This window comes from Podarcis bocagei, assembly GCF_964188305.1.
Source record: "Podarcis bocagei genome assembly, chromosome: 11".
NCBI lineage: Eukaryota > Metazoa > Chordata > Lepidosauria > Squamata > Lacertidae > Podarcis > Podarcis bocagei.
In genome coordinates this window covers 50391932-50418255 of record NC_138136.1, presented here as the reverse complement: position 1 = coordinate 50418255, position 26324 = coordinate 50391932, and the positions used below count along the sequence as shown (strand labels likewise).

General features: G+C 42.3%; 1 protein-coding gene across 4 annotated transcripts in view; it reads left to right on the top strand.

Annotated features, from left to right (window-relative positions):
- MALT1 (MALT1 paracaspase) overlaps positions 1 to 26056 on the top strand; it is a 42273-nt gene extending 16217 nt beyond the window's left edge. For 3 of the 4 annotated variants that reach the window (XM_081212776.1, XM_081212773.1, XM_081212775.1), the window contains exons 5-17: positions 561 to 739; positions 2715 to 2811; positions 5652 to 5684; positions 6073 to 6099; positions 7659 to 7691; positions 11338 to 11541; positions 14906 to 15083; positions 16904 to 16978; positions 17966 to 18093; positions 20898 to 21047; positions 22388 to 22545; positions 22728 to 22853; positions 24272 to 26056. In XM_081212776.1, coding sequence (XP_081068902.1) covers positions 561 to 739; positions 2715 to 2811; positions 5652 to 5684; positions 6073 to 6099; positions 7659 to 7691; positions 11338 to 11541; positions 14906 to 15083; positions 16904 to 16978; positions 17966 to 18093; positions 20898 to 21047; positions 22388 to 22545; positions 22728 to 22853; positions 24272 to 24727 — 1844 coding nt within the window. In that variant the 3' untranslated portion in view covers positions 24728 to 26056. The remainder of the gene's footprint in view (positions 1 to 560; positions 740 to 2714; positions 2812 to 5651; positions 5685 to 6072; positions 6100 to 7658; positions 7692 to 11337; positions 11542 to 14905; positions 15084 to 16903; positions 16979 to 17965; positions 18094 to 20897; positions 21048 to 22387; positions 22546 to 22727; positions 22854 to 24271) is intronic. The other variant, XM_081212774.1, reaches the window with a different exon arrangement.
- The last annotated feature ends 268 nt before the right edge of the window (positions 26057 to 26324 follow it).

Sequence of the window (26324 nt, the reverse complement as noted above, 5' to 3'; positions counted from 1 at the left end):
TCACAATCTCTCTTCCACACTTGCTGTGGCAAATGGTTGTTGTCGGCATCCATCTGTCTCAAGAGACAATGGAGTGCGTCTCCAGGGGTGAAGTCAAGCTGCTGTGTTAGCAGCAGCAAAGTGACCTCCTCAGGGTGCAAGCCATTTATATCCTACCCTTCCTCCCAGGGTTGCAAATGCACAAAAAAGTTAGAACTGTGCTATTAAAAAACAAAATATATTTTAAACAATTAAAAGCATCTTTAAAAATGTGTTTTTAGAAAAGCAACTAGGAAGGGGTAAGTGGCTGTGCAAGGTGGTGAGCAGGGAAGCAATGAAACACTCCTCTTGCTGCTTCTCCACAAATTTTGCAGCTCCCCTTTCATGGGTCTTCTGCTAAAAAGAGGTAGCGCATGTTCCAAATCTGTTTACTATCAAATCGTGAACGTTGTTGTATTTTTAAATTGCTTTTATATAAGCAAGAGGTTTTTTTATTATAGAAAGTTGTATATTTTTACCATCTGTTTTTACCATCAGCTGCTAAAGAATCTCAAATTCCCTTTCTTAATCTTGCATTTAAGGAAACTGTCCGGATTTACCTGAAAAGAAAATACATATTTACATCCATCCACAGTGCCAAAACCTGCTAGTAGGGGAAACGTTGAGTCTTCAGTGCAGAGCTATAGGAATCCCTATGCCACAATATCAGTGGTACAGAAATGGCTCTCCGCTGCCTAATGGTGATAAAAAGGTCTATACGGTGAGTCTTAACTCTTTTGCCTTTGTTTGTTTGTTTGTTAGATTGCCATAAGTAATATTTCCAGCATGGCAGGCAGGAGTTACACAGCAAATACTGTAGCTATATACGCAATACTATTACCATAAAACTAAAAACATTAAAATCAGAAAAAAATCAAACAGCAACTGTTCACATCTCAGGACCTGATAAATTCAGGTATTTCCAAATGCTTGCAGAAAAAGATGAGTATTTGGTCTATGGCAGGCAGGTCCAACTCTCTAGAGACACAATATGTCATCCTCCCTACTTCAAACACTCTGCCACCGCGGAATGGGAAAAAAACTTTCAAAGCGTTGACGGTGGCAATGGGACATAGCGCCAGGGGTGGGGGGCGGAGCAATCGATCAGGAGCACGCAGGCGATCACTTTTTTTTAATACCACTATCGACATGGAGCGCCAACATGATCTACCTGTTGATCGCGGTCAACCGGTTGAACATGTCTGGTCTATGGCAACCAATGAGGGAAGCTGAATCTCCTGGAGGCGGGCATTCTGTAGCTGGGATGCCACAACCAAGAAGGCCCTGTGAAACCAGCAGGGTCCCCTTTGCAGACCTTAATTGCCAAGATGGCATCAAACCTAGTAGCACACCGTCAGCCAGTGCAGTTCGCACAGAATGAGTTTTATGTGATTCTGGTAAGACAAATCACTTAATACACTAGCAGCTGCATCCTGCACCAGCTGCAACTGCCAGACCATTTTTAAAGGCAGCCCCTTGTGGAATATTTTACTAATTGGCAATGAATCATGTGGTAGGTGCTTGTCTCCTGGCCATTTTGAGGACAGTGGATGCAAGTAAGGGGACATTTTGGGTGATGGCTGCTTGTTTGTGGAGCTCGCTTCCCTGAGAGGTCCGTCAGCTCCTTTCTGGTTGCCTTTTAGATGGGACCAGCATGTTTTTATGTTGGTCTGCTTTTATTAGGAGATATATTTTATTGTTGTTAGGATTGCTTTTAATGGCTGTAAGCGAGGGTTTATGTGGGATGGCTGATTCGGAATATTATAGTTTTACTACTCTTTCCATTTTAATATTTTTAATTGTACATTTTAATGCTTTGTTTTTAAAATGTCTTTTCCATTTTTTCTGTACTCTGCTTTATAAAAAAATACATCTGGAAAGGTGGCCTGGAAAATAAATAATAAATAAATCAGTGTTATCCAATTTAAATTAAAAGCCGCCTGGAAATAAATACTTTTTAAAGCATGATCTTGAAATTCTATATATAAATGAAGATGTTCTTTAACTTCCTAGTGCTCTTGTCATTAGCATGCTGATAATATCTGCTTGAATCTCTTTGGAGTACTGAACTCTGAAGCGAGTTTAATTGCATGTATCCTATTTCCTAAGGTATTAACTGGGTGGGTAGAGGCAGCACACAAGGTCTTTAATAGTTCATCATTACTTCAAATTTCATGCAGAGCTAGATGCAATCCTCCAACACAGTGACCTGTGCAAATATATCATTAGTTTCATGAAATGTTGGTAACAGTTTTGTTCTTGGACACTAAAGACTTATTTTAGAAAACTCTTCTCTCCCTCTTAAAATTCATATAAGATGTGGATTTCCCCCACCCCTTTGCACCCCTGTAGTAGACTTAAGACAGCCAGCGTATTAGGACAGGTCATGAAAGGAAGATTCAAAATCTGCAGATCTGAATCACCTCCCCACAAGATAGCAAAACTTGTTGGTTGGTTTGTTTTTTTAAAAAAAACTTGCAAAAAATAACATAGAACATGTGGCAGTTGTCTGTGTTAAGGGATAAAACAAAGGTTTGCCACCTCAGTGCTTAGATTTCACAGCAGACGATTTGGGACGTCTAAGCACAGTCTTCTAGAGTTTTTGGGTATACAATTTTTTTGTTAAGTCTTGATCTTAGTACTGATGGAATTATTGAGAATGCAGTTTAAGTATATCCTACCAGATATCCTTCTAGGTCTCCTGCATAGACACCGAACACCAAGGTACATATTGGTGCCGTGTATACAACAACCAAGACAATCAAGAAAGCAGGAAGATAAAAGTCGTTGTAGGTAAGAAACTTCTTTATTGGGTGTAATAAACGGAATCTGGCGTTGAGTGCTCATTAGTGAGCCTACTCAGTGACAAACTTTGCTGCCTCCGTTGCATCCATATTTTGCTGTCCAGCTTTTCCTGGTAGAGTGGAGTTTTTTACATTCTGGCCTGAAAAAAGGTGATAGAAGCAATGGTGGCTCACCGTGGCTTGTTTGCAAAGCATTTTGAGGATAAAATCGCTTTCATCTGCTGGGGCCTTGACTCCACTGTTTCATATATTTCTTTATTTATAAAAAAATACATACTGCTATTGATTTAAAATAATCAAAGTGCTTTACAACATAAGAATGGCCTCCTAGATAAGGCCAATGACCCAACTAGTCCAGCATCCTATTCTCACAGTTGCCAACCGGTAACAACAATTTTTCGTAAAATCATACAATAAAAGCTACATATAACGTTAAAATAAGAAATTGGCTAGCTATTGTTGGCAGGCGTTCTCTTAACGCCTGCATAAGCCTAGCAGAATATTAAAGTTTTCCACAGGTGTTTAGAAGTTCAATGGAACCTGCTGGAACTCAACTGATAAGAGTATTCCACAGTCCTGGACCATGACCCTAAAGGCTTGGTTTCTTCTTGTCAGAGGAGCCTCACCAACTCAGGGAACAATCGATGATGACCCAGCAGATTATCTCAGTGATCGAGCTGGAATGTAAAGGTTCAGGTACCCTGGATGTAAGCTGTTCAGGGCTTTGGAAATTATCACAAGGACCTTGAATCTGATTCGGTAATAGATGGGCAGCCAGTGCAGATGCTTTAACAATGGTGTCACATGTTGCTCTGTTGTGCTTGATGAGCTTCAGTTAGTCAGACCACTCCTTAAGAAATTCGCCCTAGATTCAGAAAATCTTAAGTCTAGTTTCCAGGCTCAGTTCAAAGTGCTGGCTTTGACCTATAAAGCCCAATACCCCAAGGACCGCTCTCCCCACAGGAACTGAACCAGACCCTGTAATCATTATCTGATGCCCTTCTTCATGTGTCCCCTCTGCATGAGACCTGGAGGATGGCAACATGAGAATGGGCCATTCAGTGGTGGCTCCCTACTTGTGGAATGCTCTCCCTGGGGAGGCACACCTGGCACCATCTTTAATTTTAGATGCCGAGCAAAATCTTTCCCTTTAATCTGGGCTTTTGGCCCTTGATTTGAAGGGTTTCAGGTATTTGCAGCTTCTTTTAATGGGGCAGGACCTGTAACACACGGGCTTTATCTGCATAGTTGTGTTTTTAGGTTTTATTGCTTTTGAAGGGTTATATTTTGCCTTAGTGCTCGTATTGTGTTTGTAAGTCACTTTGGGTCCCTTTTTTGAGGAAAGCAGCTAATAATAATACAGTTTAGTACATAAACATCAAGAACTACTAATGAGAAGTTGGATCACATATGATTCGCATGACACTTTTTTCTGGGACATGCTGTGATATGCTGTGTACATCTCAAAACTTGACCCAAAGAAAATTAACATATGAAACCTTTCAGGCTCAACCTCTTGATGCTGAACACCACCATAGCAGCCACTCTTGCAATTATAATAAAGATTTTTGGCATGATCCTCTTTCACTTACACAAGTTTATGACCTTGTCTAAATTGCTTAACCTCTGTGTTCCTCCAAGCTTACTCATTTCTGAAATAGTTAGACTTGCCAGCAGCATCATGTGCATATGAGAAACCTGACGCTTCAGATTAGCAGATAGGATCTCTACATCACTTATCAAGTTTCTAAGTCTGCTACCCATTACTGTATAACAAAAGTTAATTTGAGTTCCTAAGACTTGTTCACATTCACGAAAAGTATGTATGTGATTGGTGCCATAATCTCTTCATGCTGTTTTGAGTAGTCAAGTCGGGACAGCCTAAGAAACTAATGTGCAGTTCGCTGAATTAAAACAATTTTCCTCATTTTTGCTTTCATTTAATGTTAACCACAAAAGGAGGCTTATAATTCAGTGTATTATGTGTCTGTATATACTGTGCAGGCACAATCAACATAGGATTTGACTTAGGAGGTGACATTAAGTGATTATGAACAAGAACTTTAGTTCAAGATTGATCATATGGATGCAAGTTTTTTATATGTCTTATGTTGTAACTTGCTGTCTGGCTATGCAATAGAGAATGTCAATAGGTAGACCAGTGATGCATCTGCTACAGAATGGAGGTTGGGTTTTTTCTCCTCTGCAAAATATGTCTTGGCTGTCTTACTTACTTGTGAGAAGGTGATATATAAATATTTTTTAAAATAAATACAGTGGTACCTTGGTTTACGAACTTAATCCATTCCGGAAGTCTGTTCTTAAACCGAAACCGTTCTTAAACTGAGGTGCACTTTCCCTAATGAGGCCTCCCGCCGCCGGTGCCCTTCCACCGTTCAGTTTCCGTTCTTAGACTGGTAAAGCTGCTGGGGCTGACATGTGTTGGAATCCAAGAGTATTGGGGGGGGGCTGTTCCCCAGGTCTGATGTACATGTGCTTGTTCTTTTGTTTTCTTTCCATTTGTGGCATGCTGTGATCTCAACAGGATTATCTGCAGGGTCCTATTGGATGGCTTGTTTGCCCTTGGACTGGAGGTTTTTGAGCACATTCTGGAAGTGATTAGTTACATGATTCCATGCAGGATTAATTTGGCAGCATGCTGTCTTGTGTATATCAACACAAGGTTCAAAATTATGTAAGGTAGCAGCCGAACAGAACGATTGCCTTAACGCTACATTGGATTCTACATTTTCTTTATAAAACATGATTGTCATAAATGCAATCAAGAACTTCATTTCAGTATTCTTCTTTTTTTCCTTAAATCTCAAGGTGGAAAATCTATTGCAGTAGAATGCTCTGAAGGTAAACTCAGCCAAATGTTGTAGAGCTTATTGATGAATTCTGCATGCTGGGAATTCAGGAGATTATGGGATCTATCGCTAAAATAGAATTGTGCACTGTGTTGGACCATAATGCTATATACAGAGCTGATGTAACATAATCTCATATTTATGCATGAGCTTCTCATTTCTGCCTTACAACTTCCACTGCATATTTTTTTCTATCACTCTGAAGGTGGAGCTGCTTTATCTGTTTATCATGTTAAAGGGATCATCATGAAATGTTATCAGTAAACATTACTTTCCTTCCATCTCTGACTTTGTTAGATGTAGCAAAATCCTGCTCTTCAATCTCTGTTAACGTGCTTCTCAAATACATATTTGTCACAGTTTTCTGTTTTCTTTTTCAGAGGACTTAAGTGGCCTTGGAGGGCCTGGTAAGTAAAACATACTTTTTAATTGTGCATAAGTAAAAACATAAAACAATCAAAAGGACTTAAAAGCTAAAGAGTACAAGACCAAACAACCAAATTTAGATTTGAGTTTGTCATTTCAAGACCACCTGTTCACGTGCATGTCAGCCATAGTTGTTCATTCATAAGCCTTTCTAGAATATAGTTGGGAAAGGTGGTATAAAACTGAATCTGCCTCATTGCTTGAGTTAGCATGGAGTTAACGATGTAGCTTTGAATGGCCTAATGTCAAATAGGTACGATGACGCCCATCAGGTGTTTGGTAAATCTGTGGTATCAAATAATGACTCCATTAGGGATTGTGCCAAGCATTTTGTTCCCCAAAAGGTCATGTCAATCCTTCTCTGGCTAAAGGAGCACATGTCTGCTTTTTGCCAAGCACTACTGTAGATTCCAAAATACTCAATCACATTATATATTCGGTGGGTTACATGCATAGGAATGGAATCATTAGGAGTTATACATTGCTTGCATAGAATATTTGCTGTGCCTTGATACTGCAAGCAGCGCAGTAGTAGCAAAACATCCTTATATACAGCATGGAGACAAGGGTTGGTTATCTCACATCTTTGTGTAGTTTACACCAACAGAGGCCTACTCTACTCCCATCTCCCCCAAGCAGAATCCCCCTGTCTGTCACCAGTGCTATATTGCAAATTTATATCTTGCAACATGGCTGAACATAAAGAGGATTGGATGGTGATGTACTGCATGTTTTCAGGATTGTAGCCTCTTTGGTTTTAAATTGCACCTTTGAAGGTGACTCGGAAACTACAGCTAATCCAGAATGCGGCAGCTAGACTGGTGACTGGGGGCGGCCGCCGAGACCACATAACACCGGTCTTGAAAGACCTACATTGGCTCCCAGTACGTTTCCGAGCACAATTCAAAGTGCTGGTGTTGACCTTTAAAGCCCTAAACGGCTTCGGCCCAGTATACCTGAAGGAGCGTCTCCACCCCCATCGTTCTGCCCAGGCGCTGAGGTCCAGCGCCGAGGGCCTTCTGGCGGTTCCCTCATTGCGAGAAGCAAAGCTACAGGGAACCAGGCAGAGGGCCTTTTCGGTAGTGGCGCCCACCCTGTGGAACGCCCTCCCAGCAGATGTCAAAACGATAAACAACTACCTGACATTCAGAAGACATCTTAAGGCAGCCCTGTTCAGGGAAGTTTTTAATGTATGATATTTTAGTGTTTTTTTGGTTTTCGTGGAAGCCGCCCTGAGTGGCTGGGGAAGCGCAGCCAGATGGGCGGGGTACAAATAATAAATTATTATTATTATTATTATTGTACTAGAAATTAGAATACATGAAAATTCTGTGAACCACCCTGAGATCTTCAGATGAAGGGGGTTTACAAATGTAATCAATAGAATTAAAAAATCTACAAGCCACATTGTGGATGAGAAAAATGATGTAAACGTATTTAAAATGTAAACGACATGTAGGATCCAAGCTGAAGAACATTTTCATTTGCAAAATATGTTGACAACAGAGTGAACCTTTTCATTCATTTTTTTTTAAAACAGATCTTAAAGAACCATTGTCTGAAAGGCAATTTGGTGAGTAATTAAATTCTTCTTTAGAAACATGGCTATAATCTAGAGCAGCCTTCCCCAGTCTGGTGCTTGCCAGATGTTCTGGACTATAACTCCCATAATATCTAACTCTGGCCATGCTGGCTGGCTGGTCTAGAGAGGACTAGATTGGGGGAGGCTGATCTCTCAGTTTTCAGTACTTTGTACTCCATTTGGGTAACACTTCCACTTTTTTATTTGAAAGAAAAGATTTACTTGGGATAGAAAGTTTTGTGAACCAAAAAAGAAAAAAATGCTGTATGCTATAATGTTTCTTCTTGAATTCCCCTTTTGTACTGAGTAGGTGGTACAACCCCCCCCCCCAGACCTTCATGTTTAATAAATATCTGTTGTACTCTAACCAAAATCTATTAGCATTGTTTGGTTTTTGTGGTAGTACATGAAGCATTAGGTCCTCTGTGCTTTGGATTGCACACACCCATTTTGCACTCTATGTGGGAGCTTGCTTAATAGTAGTAAATTCTTCTCCACAAATGTTATTAAATGACCAGTTAAAATAGTGTTGCCCCGCTGAGAAATACATGTGGGTCTTTTGTTGGTGCTTTCATAATTCTTTGAAAATTGGGAGAGAGAAAAAGACCTGTAAAATTGTGAGGAGTCTCAAATGGGGCTTAAATACATCAGTGGGTTTTCACTGCTTTGTTTTAATTGTAGAGCTCCTAACGGCTAAATTAAGCAATGTCTCTTCAGTTTCTTTGCAGGCAAGGTTAATTTCTTGCTTCGTTGCCCAACGTGAGATTTGGCTTCCTATAGAGGGTGTTTGAACCCCTCCTGGGAAAGTTTCGACTGGAATTAGATTGTTTTCTTGGCATAGAACTTTCTCGATAAAAGAGATTAAAGTATAGGCCTGTACAACAAAAGGTCAGCTCATTCTGTTAGCACAGCAAAATGCAAACCATTTGTGTGATGACAGCGTTTCCATGCTGCATGAGAAAGGTCATTGCGGTGGGGAAGTATATTACGCTTGCTGCTGGACTGCTCCAGTTAAGCTGTACAAATTTATCTCTTGTGATGGAATGAAGTTGCCTAGACTTGTTACTACTGATTGAGTATTAGTACCTCATCAGATTTGCTGGGCATTGGTTCTGCAGGGACCATCCAGCAGCAACCTATGATTGACATTTTCAGTACTGGACAAGGCATTTAGGGCTCATCCATGCTTAGCTTTTGCCCCGTGCTTTCTGGTCACAGGTATGTGCTTTAAAGCTCTGTATTCAAGCTCTCTTTTTTTGGTCCTGGCACTTTCCGCACGGAAACATGCTCTTTAATGCTGCACACAGATTACTCCTTGCTTATTCCACAGTCTAACAGTTTATGCATCACTTCAGGGTGGTAAGGTTATGTACCACATCCAATGAGGTTAATCCAAAGCGTGATTGTTGCTGAATCCATAGATTGTCATTTGCTCCAATTCAGCAGTAAGGAGCTTGTTTTTGCACAGAAAGCTCTGGGGCAAGAAAAGTGTGGACTTGTGCCTAGAAGTGTAGCGCAAAAGGATAAACCTGGCTTTGATCTGGAAGAAAGGTGACCAGAACGCCTGCAGGGCAACTGTGTTCCCTTCCCTCTCCTTTGCCCCCCACCCCTTAAGCTCTGATCAAAGATGATAGCTGCGTGGTGGGGAGAGACAGCTGTTGTAATTACATGGTTTAGGGGCAGGGAGAGAGAACACTAGGACACCGTGGGGAAAATGTTCCAACCTACTCTCCTCTAGTTTACGATAGATAACTCCCTCCCCCTTTGTGCGCCCTTCACCCAGAGACATATTTATGGGAGGGCAAGTGGGGCAAATGTCCAGGGTGGTTAATTTTAAGGAGTGGCGTTTGCAACACTAGCAAGACTCTGAGCTTTCATTTAAGAAAAAAAAGTTCACAAGGCTACATGCTATCCCCTATCCCCCTGCAACTTCTGTGAAATGAGCTAGCCTAACTTGACTGCTCTACGCCACTGACAAACAGTGAAGTCAGAGCTGTGAGTTGAAGGCCTTTGTGCAGGAGAGAAAGTGGAGCAGCCACAGTTAAATGGTTTCTCAGCAGCGGTGGGCTCAAATATCTTCTTCCCAGGGGCAGTAGACTCTACAAATACACCTCTGCCTCCACCACAAATGGTAGAGTTACATATGAAAGAGGGGGAGAATACGTAGACCAGTATACCACAATGTAGCGTAGAGATGGAACATAGGCAATACACAGGCTGTGCACAGAACCATGGTTCCATTGGTGATTTCCCTCTTCAGCGCATCAGAAAAATGATATATGGGACAGAAATTGCATGTCAAGATTTTCTGTTCCTTTCAGAGGTAGTACTGTAGAAAACTACATCATCTTACTGGTAAAGGTTTATATGGAATAGATGCAGGTTTTGAATTGTATATGATCAGGTCAGTGCACTGGAATCTACTCTACTGAATGTCTGCCAACATAGCTAAGAAAACTGAATTTGAAAACACAAGGGCTTTTTACTTTCTAGGCAAAGTGGAGCTTAGAATTTGGAGTTTGTGTTCTAAGTTTCAGGAAGCAATGAAAGAACAAATGCATAATGTATTCAACTAACTTTTACTCAGAATTTAATGGCCATAACTAATTAGGTCAATTGATTTTAATAGGCATACTTTGACTAAAAGTTAGTTTTGAATTCTCAAATTGAAGCAATTATTTTTGCTGTCTTCTGCTTATAAGAAGACAGGCAGTCTGCAGATTGTTTCACTAATTTACAGTTTCTCATGGGATAAGAACAGCTCAAAGATACTTTGCTGTCAGTGTAAATAGACCTGTATTAATGACTCTGTGTTGTACCAACCCATTAAACAAGTGGTCATTGAAACCTTGAGAGTGTGCAGTCATTTGTAACTGTCTCTCTAAAATGGCTTTCATTGTGATAGAGCTTGGCAGATTGTATTTCATCTATAAATGATCTGTTTATTTCTAAAGCTACAAGTATAAACAGTAAATTAAGTCCAAGTTAAAGAGATCAGCTCATGATAGTTCCAGGAAATATGTCAAATCTTATTATGATAAATAAGGTATGTGGTTCTTTTAAAAAGCATTTATTTCAAACTGACTAGATAAATATACAGTGTTAAAGGAGCTATCAGTACCTAATATTCTCAGTTCTGATAACTTGGCAAACCATGGTAGAATATGCTTAACAATGGTGTCGTATGCTGTCTCAATTGGTACACCATGGTTTGTGATTTGCCAAACCATGATTTGAAGTGGGTTGTAAACTACAGATTGTGCTACCTATGCTATGGCATAGTGTCTGAATTGACAATTCATTGCTTCACCTCCTGGAGCCATTACACCTAAAGAGTGCTAAGCACATTTAAATCATGGTTTGCCTATACACGTGGAAGTTCAAGCCATGATTTGGGTAATAAACTATGGTTAGCAGAAGCAGTGACTATGGTGACTTAGTTTAGACTCCTTGCCCTCCACCACTCTGGAATATCCCATTATAAGACAGAACAAACCCTTACACCTTTTCAACATGGGGTGTACTCAACGTGTAAGAGATGATAATAATAATATTGACTGTGGAGCATCCTGTGGCCCAACTCTGAAAATGCTGTCCTACAAAAATTCTGTCATGTTTTTTGCTTTTGCTTTTGCAGCGGTAGACAAAGTAGCGCTGCTGATGGGAAACATGAGCTATTATAATCATCCCAAGCTCAAGGCTCCGTTAGTGGATGTTTATGAGCTGACCAACTTGCTGAGGCAACTGGACTTCAAAGTGGTTTCTTTGCTGGATCTTACTGAACCTGAGATGCGGAATGCAGTAGATGAGTTCTTATTGCTGCTAGACAAAGGAGTATACGGTAAGAACTAGTAGCATGACAGCCTGTCAAATTGATTGTCAGAATGTACCTTTTAAATATTTCCATTTCCAAATTACCTTGTCCTATGCTCTTAGTAGACCCAGGCCCCTCGTACATTATGTAACCATTATATAATTTTTGGTGCCTGAAAACTGGAAAATGCAACATCCATTAATTTTAGATGCACTCCAAGATAGACAGACAGATATGTTATGTTAAACTAGAACATTATTGAGACCATACATAAGAATCTGCCATAAACTGTCTTAATAACACCAAATATTTATTTTTCATGAAAAATTATTATTGTGGGGCCAAGCAGTGGTTTAAATTGGCAACAGGTGTCAGATGAAGTTACAGCAACAAGGGGAAGTTACTGAATATTTTCTTACTTACTTACTTACTTACTTAATTTCTATCCTGCCCTTCTTCCCAAAGCAGCCCATATTGAGAATTTCTTATTGATCAGATGGCTGACGCTTGTCTCATTTTGTGCTGGCTGGACTGACATTCAGAATGCCTTCCACCCTTTATACGCCTGAGCCAAAGGGTCACAATGACAGGAAGATTTATTGGAACAGCAAAAGTGTCCGCAGACTTTCTGACGGCAGCATACTTTCCCATTCCCTTTTTTTAGTGCTAGCTTGTCGGGCACCTTTGGGTCAGTTTCAGCTATAGATTTACTGCTGGGCACTGATGACGTCTCGAATCACAAACTACACCAAAATATGTTGACTTCAACTTTCTCTTTTATTGATGTCTTTTTCCATTGTAGCAAAATATTTTAAGAGTTCCAGAGATAGCACAGCACAATCTGAACACTCTTTCCACATCTAAAATTCTACACACCCATCTAAATCACGTAAACTAGGGCTGGGTGATAATTGGTTTTCAACATTGTGATATAGCACCAGCTGAACATCACAATATATTGATATATCATGATAATTGAAATAAGGAAGGAACTACTACACAGAGGCGAACAGAACAATGTCTTGGCAACTTCTACTACTTAAGGGTCTAAAATGGATAAATGATATTATCAATCACCTCATAGCCACTTTCAGCAGCAGGCAAGCCAAAATGCATCCAAATGAGAATTTGGTTTTGGATTTGGCTACCAAATGGCGGTAGTCAGGACAATCCAAAGTACGGTGATGAGTCACAGTGAATACAAATAATCTGGGACTGTCAGCAGGCCTGCTAGGCAGCAGAAGTGGCAGCAGCCTGGCAGCGGCAGAATCAGTGACGGCGGGGGAGAGGTAGAAGCAGCGACAGCCTGGCATCAGTGGCACAATAATCAGCAGCCTGCGAGGCCTTGCCATGACAGTTGTTGGCAGCAGAAGCAGCAGCAGCCTGCAAGGCCTTGTCATGGTGGGGTCAGTAATGGTGGCCTGCAAGGCCTTGCAGCCGTGGCAAAAGCGGCAACGGCCTACAAGGCCTTGTCATGGCAGTGGCAGTAGTGGTGGCCTTGCGGTGTGGCAGGAAACAGTGGCAGAAGCAGAGGTTGCCCGCAAGGCCTCGCTGAGGCAGGCTGCCACAGCTTTTGCCATCACCTCCCACTACCGCCAGGAGGAACTTGCAGGCTGCCACCACTTCTTGCCACCATAGCGAGGCCTCGCAAGCCCCACTGCTTGTGTCGCCATGAGGCCTCACAGGCTGCCACTACTATTGCCGCCACCTGCCATCACCACGAGGCCTCACAGGCTGCAGCCGCTACTGCCGCCATCTTGACAGCATACAGGTTTTTTTCTCTTTTTGTTCACATAACTTTCTATGCCAAGTACATCTTTTCTTTCAAATAAAAAAGTGCAAGTGTTAATCAAATGGAGTACAAAGTACTGAAAAGTAATTAGCTCCAAATAGTGAGCTTTCTGATAGTCTGTCTTAATGCATGCTTGGTGGAATACCCAGCTTTACACATATTTCAGCAGTGTTGAAACAAATGCACTGGCTATTAGCTACTAAAGTTGTTGACATTTGAAACCTTAGGCAACTTGCAACCAGGATACCCATGAAGCGCCCTGCTGGATCTGGCCAAAGCCCATCCAGTTGCGCCTTCTCACAATGGCTAACCAGATGCCTATGGGAAGCCCACAAACAGGACCTGAGAGCAACACCTTTTCCCTACTTGCAGTTCTCAGCAGACCACCACTTCCCCTGGTAAAGGGAGCGCCCACCTTCTGGAATGCCCTCCCCTAGGGGACGCTCAAGGGAGGTAGACAGTAGTAACCTTTAAACACCTTCTTAAATCACACATGTTTACTCAAGCTTTCCTGGATTCTTGACTGAATTAATTTTAATTATCTGTTTGTACACCACTTAGTTTTGTGTGTGATATATAGTTTAGTGTTGTTTTTGCCTTGTTTCCCCAAACTAGTTTTAAGGAAATTTTACTTGTATTTTATTCTTGTATTTCTTTTGTTTTTATTTAACCCAGTTCTCTGTGTGCATGTAACACTTTTGCACTCAGCTCCTGGTCTGTGTTTTAACAGTGGGGATGGTGCTCCTTCACTGTGCCAGAATGCCCTAGTTTTGCTGTTATAGCCCAAAGTAGGTCTGGTTCTTAAGGTTCTTTACAGTTTTTGAGTAGTGAACAAAAAGAGAATTGCCTCGAAGATTCGTTCTTTCCAGCTTCATTGATACTATTCTATCTTTTTTCACATGATTGGATGCTTCCTGTATTGGTTTTTTGCATTTTTGAGTAGTGTCCTTTGAATGTTTGTGGAACATGAAATAATTCTTTATTGCAGGGGTTGGACTAGATGAGCCTCCGGGGTCCCTTTGAACTTTACAATTCCATGACTCTGATTGGATAGGTAGAGAACCTGTGGCCCTCTAGCTGGACCACAACTCCCGTTAGTCCTGAGCATTGGCCATGCTAGCTGGAGCTGATGGGAGTTGTACTTCGACAACATCTCAAGGAACATAGGTTCCCTACCCCAAATTTTCTGCATTTTGGTGGGCTTACCTCCATACCCAGAAGGACTTGTGCTCACCATGATATTGCATCACCTGGTTACTCCCAGAAAAGTGTCATTTGCAATGCAAAGTGCAAAACATAAATTCGCAGCTGCTGCTTTCCTCACTTCAGTGTGTTGTATAGTAAAAATGTGCCACTATATGTGTATTGCAGTGCACAAGGCTCACCTCATTCCAAGAATGGGGAGATTGGAGCACATTCAGCACCTGCTTGCTGAATCCTGCTTGCAGTAAATCCACTGCCCCACTTATGGCAAGGGAGATTTTAAGACTATAGAAAACTGCCTTATTCTTGTTTTCTTTGCAACTTAATTTAATTGAATTAGTTTGCTTAATATAATCGCTAAAAGCTATTTTAACTGTGTGTGTTGTTTCTCCCCAGGGCTATTATATTATGCTGGCCATGGCTACGAAAACTATGGTAATAGTTTTATGGTTCCTATAGATGCCCCAAATCCCTATCGAGCAGCAAACTGTCTGTGTGTACAAAATATTCTCAAACGGATGCAAGAAAAGGATACTGGCCTCAATGTATTTTTATTGGATATGTGCAGGAAAAGGTATGTAATTGCTTTCATCACCTCCCTAGTAGATCAAGGCTCAAGAAGCCATGTTGGCGCTAGAAAAACAGGCCAATGGAACAGCTGAGAGGTTAGCTTTTATTAACTCAACCATCTGTATGCAAGTGTCGCAACCTTTCCGTTTTCTTCTCCAGGCTCGGGAGAGCGAAAGCAAAATAACAGGGAATAAAATAAACTTGCTACATGGTCATGTTTGACTTGTTGGGTCAGTCTCTGGGAACAAAGGAGGGCATGATTCACAATCCAGATAGCGGTGGTTCAGATAAAAATTCTTTTCTTCCCACTCAGAAAAAACCAGTGTTTTGATTACCACATGAAAGCAGAGTTGGGTAGCTTGTTCAAAATACTGAAAGCTCCTTTCTAACAGATGAAGCTGACATCCTATTGACTGGGAAGGTGGAATGTCAGGCTGGCATTTCCCCCCTCTAAGATCTTGCCGTGACAGTATTTCCCTGTTCTTCCTCCTCCCAGCTAGTAGGGAATATTAGCTAGGAAGTGATAACAGCTTTTACTTCAAGCCCCTCCCAACTTTCCTGGGCTATTATTATTATTCGTTTCATTTCTATACTGCTTTATATTGTTAAGAAAACATCTCCCAAGCAGTTTACAACACACTGAAACATCAAATAAAACAATCCAAAATAAAACATTGCTGAAGAAAGTCAGATATACAGTGGTGCCTCGCAAGACGAAATTAATCCGTTCCGCGAGTCTCTTCGTCTAGCGGTTTTTTCGTCTTGCGAAGCAACCCTATTAGCGGATTAGCGGCTAAAAGGCTATTAGCGGCTTAGAAAAAGGGGGAGGAAAGCGAAAAAAAATCGGAACACTCGCAAGACTTTTTCGTCTTGCAAAGCAAGCCCATAGGGAAAATCGTCTTGCGAAGCAGCTCAAAAACGGAAAACCCTTTCGTCTAGTGGGTTTTCCGTCTTGCGAGGCATTCGTCTTGCGGGGCACCACTGTAAAGCATACATTCAAAGCAACGTAATTAACAGGAAACTGAAATATTATTTAAAAGATTTCAAAATAAAACATTGCTTCAGGCAGGCCTGAATCTTCAAAGTTCTGGTCAGGCAGATTCCAGCTGCTTTTCATGTATGTGTAACCAGTAGCCCTGTTCTAGGTGTTGTTCCATCCAGTCATCGATGCCAAAGCAAAGCATTTTTATAGAGCTTGTGCACCATTTTGGGTTTGGGTGCTTTGTAACAGCATCACCACCCTTGGCCTAACTCTAGAGAGGTTTCAGGGCAAAAAGCATGAGTGTGGGGTCTTTTTCTGCCAATGAGCATGGGCAAGTGTCAGGGAACTGTCAGGATGCCTGTGGTGGGTGGTACCTGAAGCAAAAGGTAGCTGAGCAGCAATTTCTTTTGTACATTCCCACCAGGCAAAAAGCAGAGGTTTTTACACCTGCACATCTCTCCAACAAGGCAAGCAAGAGGCATTGATCACAGTTCAAGGACATACTCAAGGAGCAGGCAGAGCAGAGCCAGTGATGGGGCAAGGCCTGGGCTACATCTTATGCATGGGCTACTTTTATGCAACTGCAACATGAGCAGCTCATGAATGTGGAAAGAAGCACTTTGCACTGATTCACCAAAGCAAATTTGCTTAGTTCTCTGTTGCTTGATTTGTTAAAGGAAGTGATGGAATAAATGGCAGAATGTGGTGGGAGGGGGTTATATAGAATTTTCTATCTATATAATAATGTCATGGGTTTGGATATAAAAAACATTTTGTTTTATCTTCAACTTGCCCCAGATTCAGGCTGTTCTTCTCATTTTGTATTCTTACATTTATTAAAGGAATGAATATGATAATACCGTCCTCATCTTGGATGCCCTGAAGGTTACAGCTAACATTGTTTTTGGATACGCCACGTAAGGCTAATTATTTTACCTGCATATTTTTTTTTTGTGTGTGTGTGTGTGTGTGTGTATATATATATATATATATATATATATATATATATAATGACAACAGAATGATTGTGTTAATATTTTCTGAGCTAACTAAAAAAACTTCAGTATAGAGATGGATAATAAAAAAGACAATCTGCTTGTGTTCCAGCAGACCTTTATATACCTTGTGGGCACATTACATTTGAGAAAATCTTTGAGTTGTATTCAGGTTTAAGCAGACCCATTTAAATCAATGGCATTCAAGTTAGTTATGAGTAATTTAAGACCCAGTGATATCAGTGGGTCTACTCTAAGCATGATTTAAGTCCGGATTGAACCTCATGATTTCATTTTTGGATCAACTTTCAACCTTGCATGTGTGTGCCTCTCCCACTTCAACACAACATAAACATGGTACATTCCTTTTGCTTGTTTATCTGAGTGCAGCATCTCCCTGACCACTTGACCGAAAACCCAGATGAAAAGGCAGATTGGGGTGATAAAAGGAGATTGTGCATTCAGATAAATGTGATGTGCCTCATTCCATTAATTGGGGAGTTGAGAATTCTTACCTGATTTTAATACCTGTTTTACAGACAAGATAATAGGCCTTGCTCTGGTGTTATATTCAGGTAAGTGAAGTGGCTAATCCTGAGAACCCTTTTGTTCATGGTTTGGCAAACTAACGCCCACGGACCAGATCAGGCCCAATTGCCTTCTGGATCCTAGCAAATTGCATCCTGGCGGTGCAAACATTTGTGAGCAAACATTAATATTTATTAACATTTCTTGTAAAAGTATACTTTATTTGTATACTTTATTGTGAAACTTGAACTGATTTTTCAGAATCCTGTAAAAGTCCTTTTTATTTTACTTTGACAAAGCAACATTTTTGCCTTCTGTTGTGCTGCAGTTATACTTTCCCAACCCATCTTATGCCTCTGCTGTTGTTAATATGCATTTAAGGTGCCAAGGAGCAGAAGCTTTTGAAATTCAGCAGTCTGGCTTAGCCAATGGGATTTTCATGAAGTTTTTGAAGGAACGCTTGTTGGAGGACAAGAAAATTACTGTGCTGCTGGATGGTGTAGCAGAAGGTAAGGAAGCCCTATGAGAAGTATACCTGAGCCACTAGGGAAGTTTGCTTGATCGAGAAAAGAGTGGTGCAGTGGTTAGAGCAGGGGTGGGGAGCCTGTGGCTCTCCAGATGTTGCTGGACTACAACTCCCATCCGTTCCTGAAAACATGGCCATTGGCCAGTGATGATCAGAGTTGTAGTTCAGCAGCTTTTGGGGGGCCAAAGGTTGCCCACATCTGAGTTAGGGGGGCTGAGTAGAACTAGGGAGACTGGTTCAAATCCCCACAGAGCCACAAACTCACTGGGTGACCTTGAGCCAATCACTATTTCTCAGCCTAAAGGTAAAGGTAAAGGGACCCGTGACCATTAGGTCCAGTCGTGACCGACTCTGGGATTGCGGCACTCATCTTGCTTTATTGGCCGAGGGAGCCGGCGTACAGCTTCCGGCTCATGTGGCCAGCATGACTAAGCCACTTATGGCGAACGAGAGCAGCGCACGGAAACGCCGTTTACCTTCCCGCCGGAGCGGTACCTATTTATCTACTTGCACTTTGACGTGGTGCTTTTGAACTGCTAGGTTGGCAGGAGCCGGGACCAAGCAACGGGAGCTCACCCCGTCGCGGGGATTCGAACCGCCGACCTTATGATCGGCAAGTCTTAGGCTCTGTGGTTTAACCCACAGTGCCTCCCGCGTCTCAGCCTAATCTACTTCAAAGGGCTGTTGTGTGGATAAAACTCCTTGATGGAAAGGCAGAATACAAATGCAGTGAAGTGTAAAACATTTCATTTGCACATTTGAGGCCTTTGGAGCAAACTGTGTGTTATGCACAAATGCATGTAAAAGCTGTTTTGATTGGGGGGGGGGGGTTACAGCCAAAAAGCAGCCCTGAGAGGCTAATTTTTTAACAGAAGTTGATAGCAGGGGTAAGGTATATGCACACCCATGCTTCACTCTTTCCTTTCAAACTCCCCCCCCCCCGCCCAAATAGCAGCCCAAACCTCTTGTTCCTAGATGAGGATAAAGAACAAATGTACACCAGCCTTTGTAAATAATTGTTTTTGGACAGCTATGCCTGTCAGCTGAAATACAGCCTGCTCCCTGTAACCTTTACTTCCTTGAGATGAGATGAATGGCCTGCCCCAGTGCACCCTGTGTTTCCTACTGGTTCTAGTCAACAGAAACTGCCAGCAGGGGATGGCTGGGAAGACAGCCTGCTGGCAAACAAGACAGGCATCTTTTTCCCCCTCCCTGAGGAGCAGCCTGACAGGGCAGATAGAAAACAGCTGCTGGCCTCCAGAAGGCGTCAGAATTTCTTAGAACTCGGGAGAGAAGGATGGGGGTGGATGGAGGGTGACTGGGCGAAAGGCAAGCAGGAAGAAAATGCTTGCGGGAGGCTGGAATGGCAGGTTGGCAACAGGGAGAAATGTAGACTTTGTGTAACCAATGCCCTGGGTGGGAAACTGAGTGGAAGGAGGCTGGAGCCTAGTGAGCTGCAAACCATACCTGAAGAAAGGTAGTTCTCTTGAGTTCCTGAAGGGAGTGGATGCTGACACGGACCTCATTCAGAGGACTCCTTTGCTTCAATGTGGTCCTGGAAGCGAAGCGCAAGAAGGTCCCCGTCCCCCCCCCCTTTTGCTTTGGGGAAGGCAGAAGTGAAACTGCCAGACAAGGAGCTGCCAGATGGCAATAGCTGGATGCCTAAGTATTCTTGAGTGGGACCGCTGGTTGACTATTGGAGAGCGACTGTGTACAACCCGAATCCAGGGAGGCTGCCTTCACGCCAATCAAGACGTGCTTCTGGCATTGCTGGGGGTGGGGGTAACTACTGGAGGGTGCTATAGCACTTAATCCCTGATAAAAGCTGTGAAATGAATTGTGTCCATATGCAAAAGAATAATAGGGATGTGGGAATGGGTGTGCGTGCGTGGCTTTTTGATGTACCCCTGCCCTTGGAAGCACAACATATAACAATACTACTAACACATTGGGGTAGAAAGGGGGATCAAATCAATTGTGCATGTTTGCTTTGTGGGCACAGAGCGATAGATGCATCCAAAATGGGGGCATTGTTTTTTAAAGGCATACTTTATCTCCTTTCACAGCCCCAGAACACTGCTTCCAGCCAGGATAGACAGAACTAGGCAAGATGAGCCATTCGCCAAAGGCAGTTCCTTATATAGTTAATTCATTTTTTTTAAGTTGCAGAAGCGATGTTCAAAAACTACTACTGCTGCAGAATTTCCTTATGAAAAAGGCGGCTATGTAACAACATTTTAAAAACATATAGAGTACAAAGGTGTACAAAAATGCATTAAAATTGTTTAAGGATGCTAATGATGTGGCTGAAAATAGATGGAGAACCCCAACTAAAAAAAAGACAACTGTTGGAAAAGATTATCAGTCTAGCTTATCTGTAGTGTAAAACGATTGGAACATGTATTCTTGTAAGCAGAGTGCTGCAATTAAGAAACATGTCTTTTCCTGGGAAGGATTTCATTGACTGGAGGATCTATGCCTATGCATGTGGGAGGGAGAAGATGAAGAAACTTGCCATGCAGCTTAATAAATGTTTGAGTCATAATGAATGCTAAAAGAGCAGGGGAGGCAGAGTTCTCATGGAGAGGAACTTGGACGGTATGTTCCGGACTGTAGTGAATTTTGAACAGCAAGGCTTGAATGCCCCCTTGAAATCAGGTTTGTCATGGAAACGCTGACACAACAATAACCATAGCAACATGGCGGCTCTTCTGGAATGTAGGTGCTTTAATTAGAATTTTCAGCAGCTTTGGTTCCCAGAAAATGATTTGCATCTTTTATTTTTAGATATGGGCAAGTGTCACCTTACCAAAGGCAAGCAGGCTTTGGAGATTCGCAGCAGCTTATCTGAGAAGAGAGCATTAACTGATCCTGTTCAGCAAACAGTAGCGTCGGCAGAGTCATTAGCGCGGAATCTGCAGTGGGCAAAAGCTCACGGTATGGGTCAAGATGCTGTTCAGGTTGATCTATAGCTCCTCGTGTCCCAGGATGTGGGTGCACAACAGCCTTATGTACATACTGAAATAACTTGGCTTACCTCCCTCAAATGGTTCATTTCCCTAGATTACTTGTTCAAGGATAGCTAACCTTCAATGAAATACTTGAATACTGCACTCACCCTTGGCAAACTTTCCAGGGGCTGCATGCCACCAGTGGGTGTGGCCACCCCTACTCTTGCACTCACATGTGTGTACACACACATTCAGGGCACCTTCTCCAGCGTAGCCCCACACCCAGCAGATCAGTTGAAGAGCAGGGCTTATCATCAACCCCTCTCCGTTCATCAAATGATCATTCTAATAAGCATGGGTTTGTATCCCCATCAAGGTTCTGGGCTGTGCAGAGAGTTCTACACATCTCTGTCGACCCCAACATCACCTCTGTTTTATTCTCCCCCTTTTTTCTGCCACTAAAATCAGTGGAGCCTTGGTGGGGTGGGGCTCATTAACTTTTTCTTAGCGGTCAAGCTCCCAAGCCAAACACATTATTACATTTGTATATCCCCCCCTTTCCATACAAAACATCCACGGTGGTTAACAACTATAAATCCCACAACAGAAAATAGCCAGTTCACAAAACAGTCAGTCAGTACAGTGATACCTTGGGTTAAGTACTTAATTTGTTCCGGAGGTCCATTCTTAACCTGAAACTGTTCTTAACCTGAAGCACCACTTTAGCTAATGGGGCCTCCCGCTGCTGCCGTGCCACCGGAGCACAATTTCTGTTCCATCCTGAAGCAAAGTTCTTAATCCGAGGTACTATTTCTGTGTTAGCGGAGTCTGTAACCTGAAGCGTATGTAACCCGAGGTACCACTGTATCATAATGATGAGGGGACAGTGACATCCCATAGCCCAGGGGTGGCTAACCCATAGCTCACATGCACCCAGTTATATGAAGTGACCTTCCAGGCCCTCTCCCCATAGCTTCATCTCCTTATCTGCTCAGCTAATGATAACTTGTAATTCATTTCATGTGTTGCTAGTAAAGTGAAGGAGCAAGATCCTCTCCAGTGAAGTTACTTATCATTTTAGGGCAATAGCAGAACTGTTGATAGATGCCAGGAGGAGATGATCTGTGCAAAATGTATGAAGGAGTCTTGAAGACTGATTATAAACTGCTCCCATTAGTTTGTAGATCTTCTAGATACTGAAATTAATCCTGATGTTCCAGTCTGGATAATGACTAAGTACAGCATGAGGAAAGATGCAATTTCCCCAACTAATTTTGAAGGAGAGCATCTGTGTATTACCACTAATCAAAATGTGTTTGTTTCCAGAACTTCCCGAAAGCATGTGCCTTCAGTTTGCCTGCGGTGTTCAAATTCAGCTGGGTTTCGCAGCAGAATTCTCCAATGTCCTGATTGTCTACACAAGCATAGTAAAGAAGCCTTCTGAAATCACTGTTTGCAAAGCTTATGTTACAGATTTCCCCCTCGTAAGTTGGCGTCAGGAGCTTGGTATGAGTTTATTCTTTACAGGATTATAAAAAACATGAAATTTGCACTTTGGCCAAAACCCACATATTGCATGATCTGGCAGCTAGAGGGTGGTGGTGGTTGTGGGTATATAGCTTTTAATCCTATAAGTTAATTTCTGCTTTTTAACAAATTTGAACAGGACTTGGATGTCGACCCCAAAGGGGCAAACAAGGGGACTCCTGAGGAAACCGGAAGCTTCTTGCTGTCAAAGGACTTGCCCAAACATTGTCTCTACACTCGAATAAGTTCTCTGCAGAAGCTAAAGGTCATTTCACATTGCTTTTGTCTCACAAACTCATTCTGTTTGGCACTTTTATACCAGCTGCTGCATGAAACAGATTGCACGTTTTACAGGCCCACACCCATATTGGTAGCCTCCAGTTACTACTTGCCCTTTGAAATACCTCAGCATAAATGTATGATTTCCCTACGGATGCAACTTTGCAGGTTAAGCCAGTAGAGAATTATATGCCAAAGGCCTTCAGTCTCGAAAGGTTCAGAGTCCAGATTTCTGAATATGGCTTCATGGATATTGGGGGAGAGCAGCAGGCTGCAGCAGTAGGCGTTTTGTTTGTGTCAAGGCTGAGGTGGTGGTAGGATCACAACTGCTTTGCTTTCTTGCTGCACCACTAAGGTCCCTTCCAACTCAATTCTATGATTCTAAGCTATTGGAAACAAAACAAATCAGGGCTCCGATGATGGCTGTCACCCCATTTGCGCTATACATTTAAAGCTGTATCACACCACTTTAAACCTTTGCTGCTTCCCCCAAAGAATCCTGGGGTTTGTAGTTTGCTAAGGTCACAGATGATTGTTAGAGTCCAATTCCCCTCACAGAGCTGCAATTCCCAGCGTGGTTTTGTAGTCAGTCCCTCTTCCCAGAGAACTCTTGAGAACTGTAGCTTTGTGTTGGGGAAGAGGGATCTCCTAAAAAACTCTCAACACCCTTCACAAACCATGAACCATGACTGTTTTGAAGTGGCACGACGCTGCTTTAAAGGCCTAGTGCAGATTGGACACTACTGTGAGGTGGGAAATAGGAGACCAGGAGCCAAATCTGACTGGGCAATGAGAATGTACTGGGTGAAGGAACTATTCTGATCAGTATAAAACTGCAGTATGTGGCATTGGAATGAGGGTGGAATCTACATGATAAAGAACAGCTGGTGTCCCTTGGCTTATACATCATCCTAAATGATGAAGATACAGCAAGTGCTAAAATTGATTTATTTATTTTTTGAGGGGCAGACATGCTCATTTTTTGCTTTTGTTTCCCACGAAATGCAGATGTGCCGTTAATTCAGTCAGCATACAAAACTGATTATGTTAGTGAGAGTATTGGAGTTATCTGTGATGCAAACAGTAGCTTCTTTGTGTTTAATTTTTGCAAGTTCCATGTGGAAGGCAAACTCTTAACGTGGAAAGTGGAATATCTTTAGCAGCCGGTGTAACAGTTGCTTTTAAAATACAGTGTCTGTGTGCTGACAGCAAAACGCTAGAAATAGGTTTCCAGCGGCCCCCCCTTTTTTTTGTCCTGTGAATTTGTGTAATTAGGAGACAAAAGCACTCTGATGGCAGTGAATGCTGCATTTGATGTGAATGCCTGCATTTCTTTCTTAGGGCATAACAGCTGCCATTATTATGAAGATTAATGATGAATTTTCTTTTTTTATTATTTCACAGGAAGACTTAACCTTCACAGTTTGCCTGCACTATGAATACGCAGGAGTAGATGATGTTGTGGATGAAAGGAAGGTGGTTAACATTGGCAAGCCGCTCATTGCGAGACTGCGCATTCATCAAGGATACAGAAAGAATAGTTGTTTCCACAGCTTCTGCGGGCCTGATGGGCCTTGTTTCGCCCACTCGCCTGGTGTAGAGGCAGCTGGATATAGCCCCTCTCATCACAATCACCAGCCACATTGTTATACAGGTTTCCCCCAGCAAAGCCCTGCTCACTCAGGAAGTGTTTTGCAACCGGTGAGATGCCAGTGCAATATGTCTCCAAACAGGTTGGTCGCATGGACACCAACCTGGTCGTATCCATCCAATTCGAACCAAAGCAACGTACCTGTGGAGACGACAGATGAACTAGAATCTGATTTCTCAGGAAGCTTGAGGCTGTCTCATCAACAGTAGTCGAAACTTCTGTGTGGCAGTTTAGCGGCAACATTCCTCAGGCAGCGATTTGCAGTGCTGCTTGTGTGTCTTGGATTTTGGGGAAAGGGCATTAATAGGTCTCATTGAATTATTTAGCCAGGATCCCAAGTTGTTGGGATTATGAGTTGGCACGTAGGTACTTAAGAAATCTTCTTGGGCCACAGGAAATTCCCAGTTATTTCCCCCGATAAGGAAACTGCAGGGCATGTTGCAATACAGTAGTAAGAAAGAGTCTGATTGACTTCAAGCCCAGCTATTTATCATGGGAGAGTATGTGTACAGTATTCTCTTTTAACATGTTGAAAACAATTGGAACTGCAACAAAATGTTGCAGTGTGACGATGGTCTGCCTGTCCAGACTTCCAGCACTTCTAACCCCCCCACCAAACATTTCCCACCCTCTGCTCCCTAACAGTCAGCATTCCATGAGGCACTGAGCACATATAGTCCTGTATTTGGTGGGGGGCTCACTCCCTTGGGGTTTTTACCTCTAGAAATTTTTTCTATGCAAACTTTGGGGTTCCTCGTCTACTGATACCGTCTGCATGGTGCTGCTGCTTTGGCTACATAAGCAATGACATAGCCTGAGCACTGGAAGTAGAGCAGTGGTTGCTAGACACTCCCCCCCCTCCGCCCCACCCCCCGGGGGGATCACTTGGAAAATGCTGACGGTTTTGGTGAACTACGTAATGATTTTTCTGCCAATGATTTTTAGTTGTATTTTTATTGTTTCTTTTATTTCTTCTGCAGGCAACCCCCGATTTGCACGGGGATTGTGTTCCTGCCCCTCTCCCCACCAACACGTCAACAGAGTTTGCATAAGGCATAAGCCCACCCCATTATACCCCTGATCTGCCCTCATGTTCTGCGTAATTGAACATGTGCAAAATGGTCACTGCCTGTTGCTCTTTTTTTGTATTAACAACTTGCATCCAAGTTGCAATCAATACAATAAGAAATGAAATGCAAGGAAAATTCAGTTAAAAAGCAATTTGCATATTTAATATAAACATTCCATGGACCACCTGAGTAAAGCTCATGGACCACTGGTGGCCCACCAACCAGAAGTGTGGGAACCTCCTGACATAGAGGGGATGATGTTTGGAGGATGGCAGGATACCACTGGGTATCTGGTACTTTCCCTACATGTCTAGATGAATGCATGGGAACTGAACGATGGAATGAACGAAATATTGCTCTCATTCATCAATGATATTCTTATTTCTGTCCTCTGGAAGTTCCTGAACCTTTCCTCCTACAACAAGCACTGTACAAACAACCTTTGATTAAATAAAGGCACCTGCAGAATTTCTGGTCATTTGGGAACCAGTTTAGTTTTACATGATCAATGTCTGCAATCAGTTTAAAAGGGTAGGAAAGAGATTTTTAATGCACCCCAGCATGTGAGATTATAAAGGCAACCCAGCCTCTTTAAAAGTCAACAAGAGTGAATCAGCTTTACAGGTACTCCTCGTTTATACTGTCATTTTGAAAGGCCAGCATTATTATTATTTTGTTCATAATTATATGCAAGGCAATAAATTCCTTTTTAAAAATATTTGTATATATGTACTAT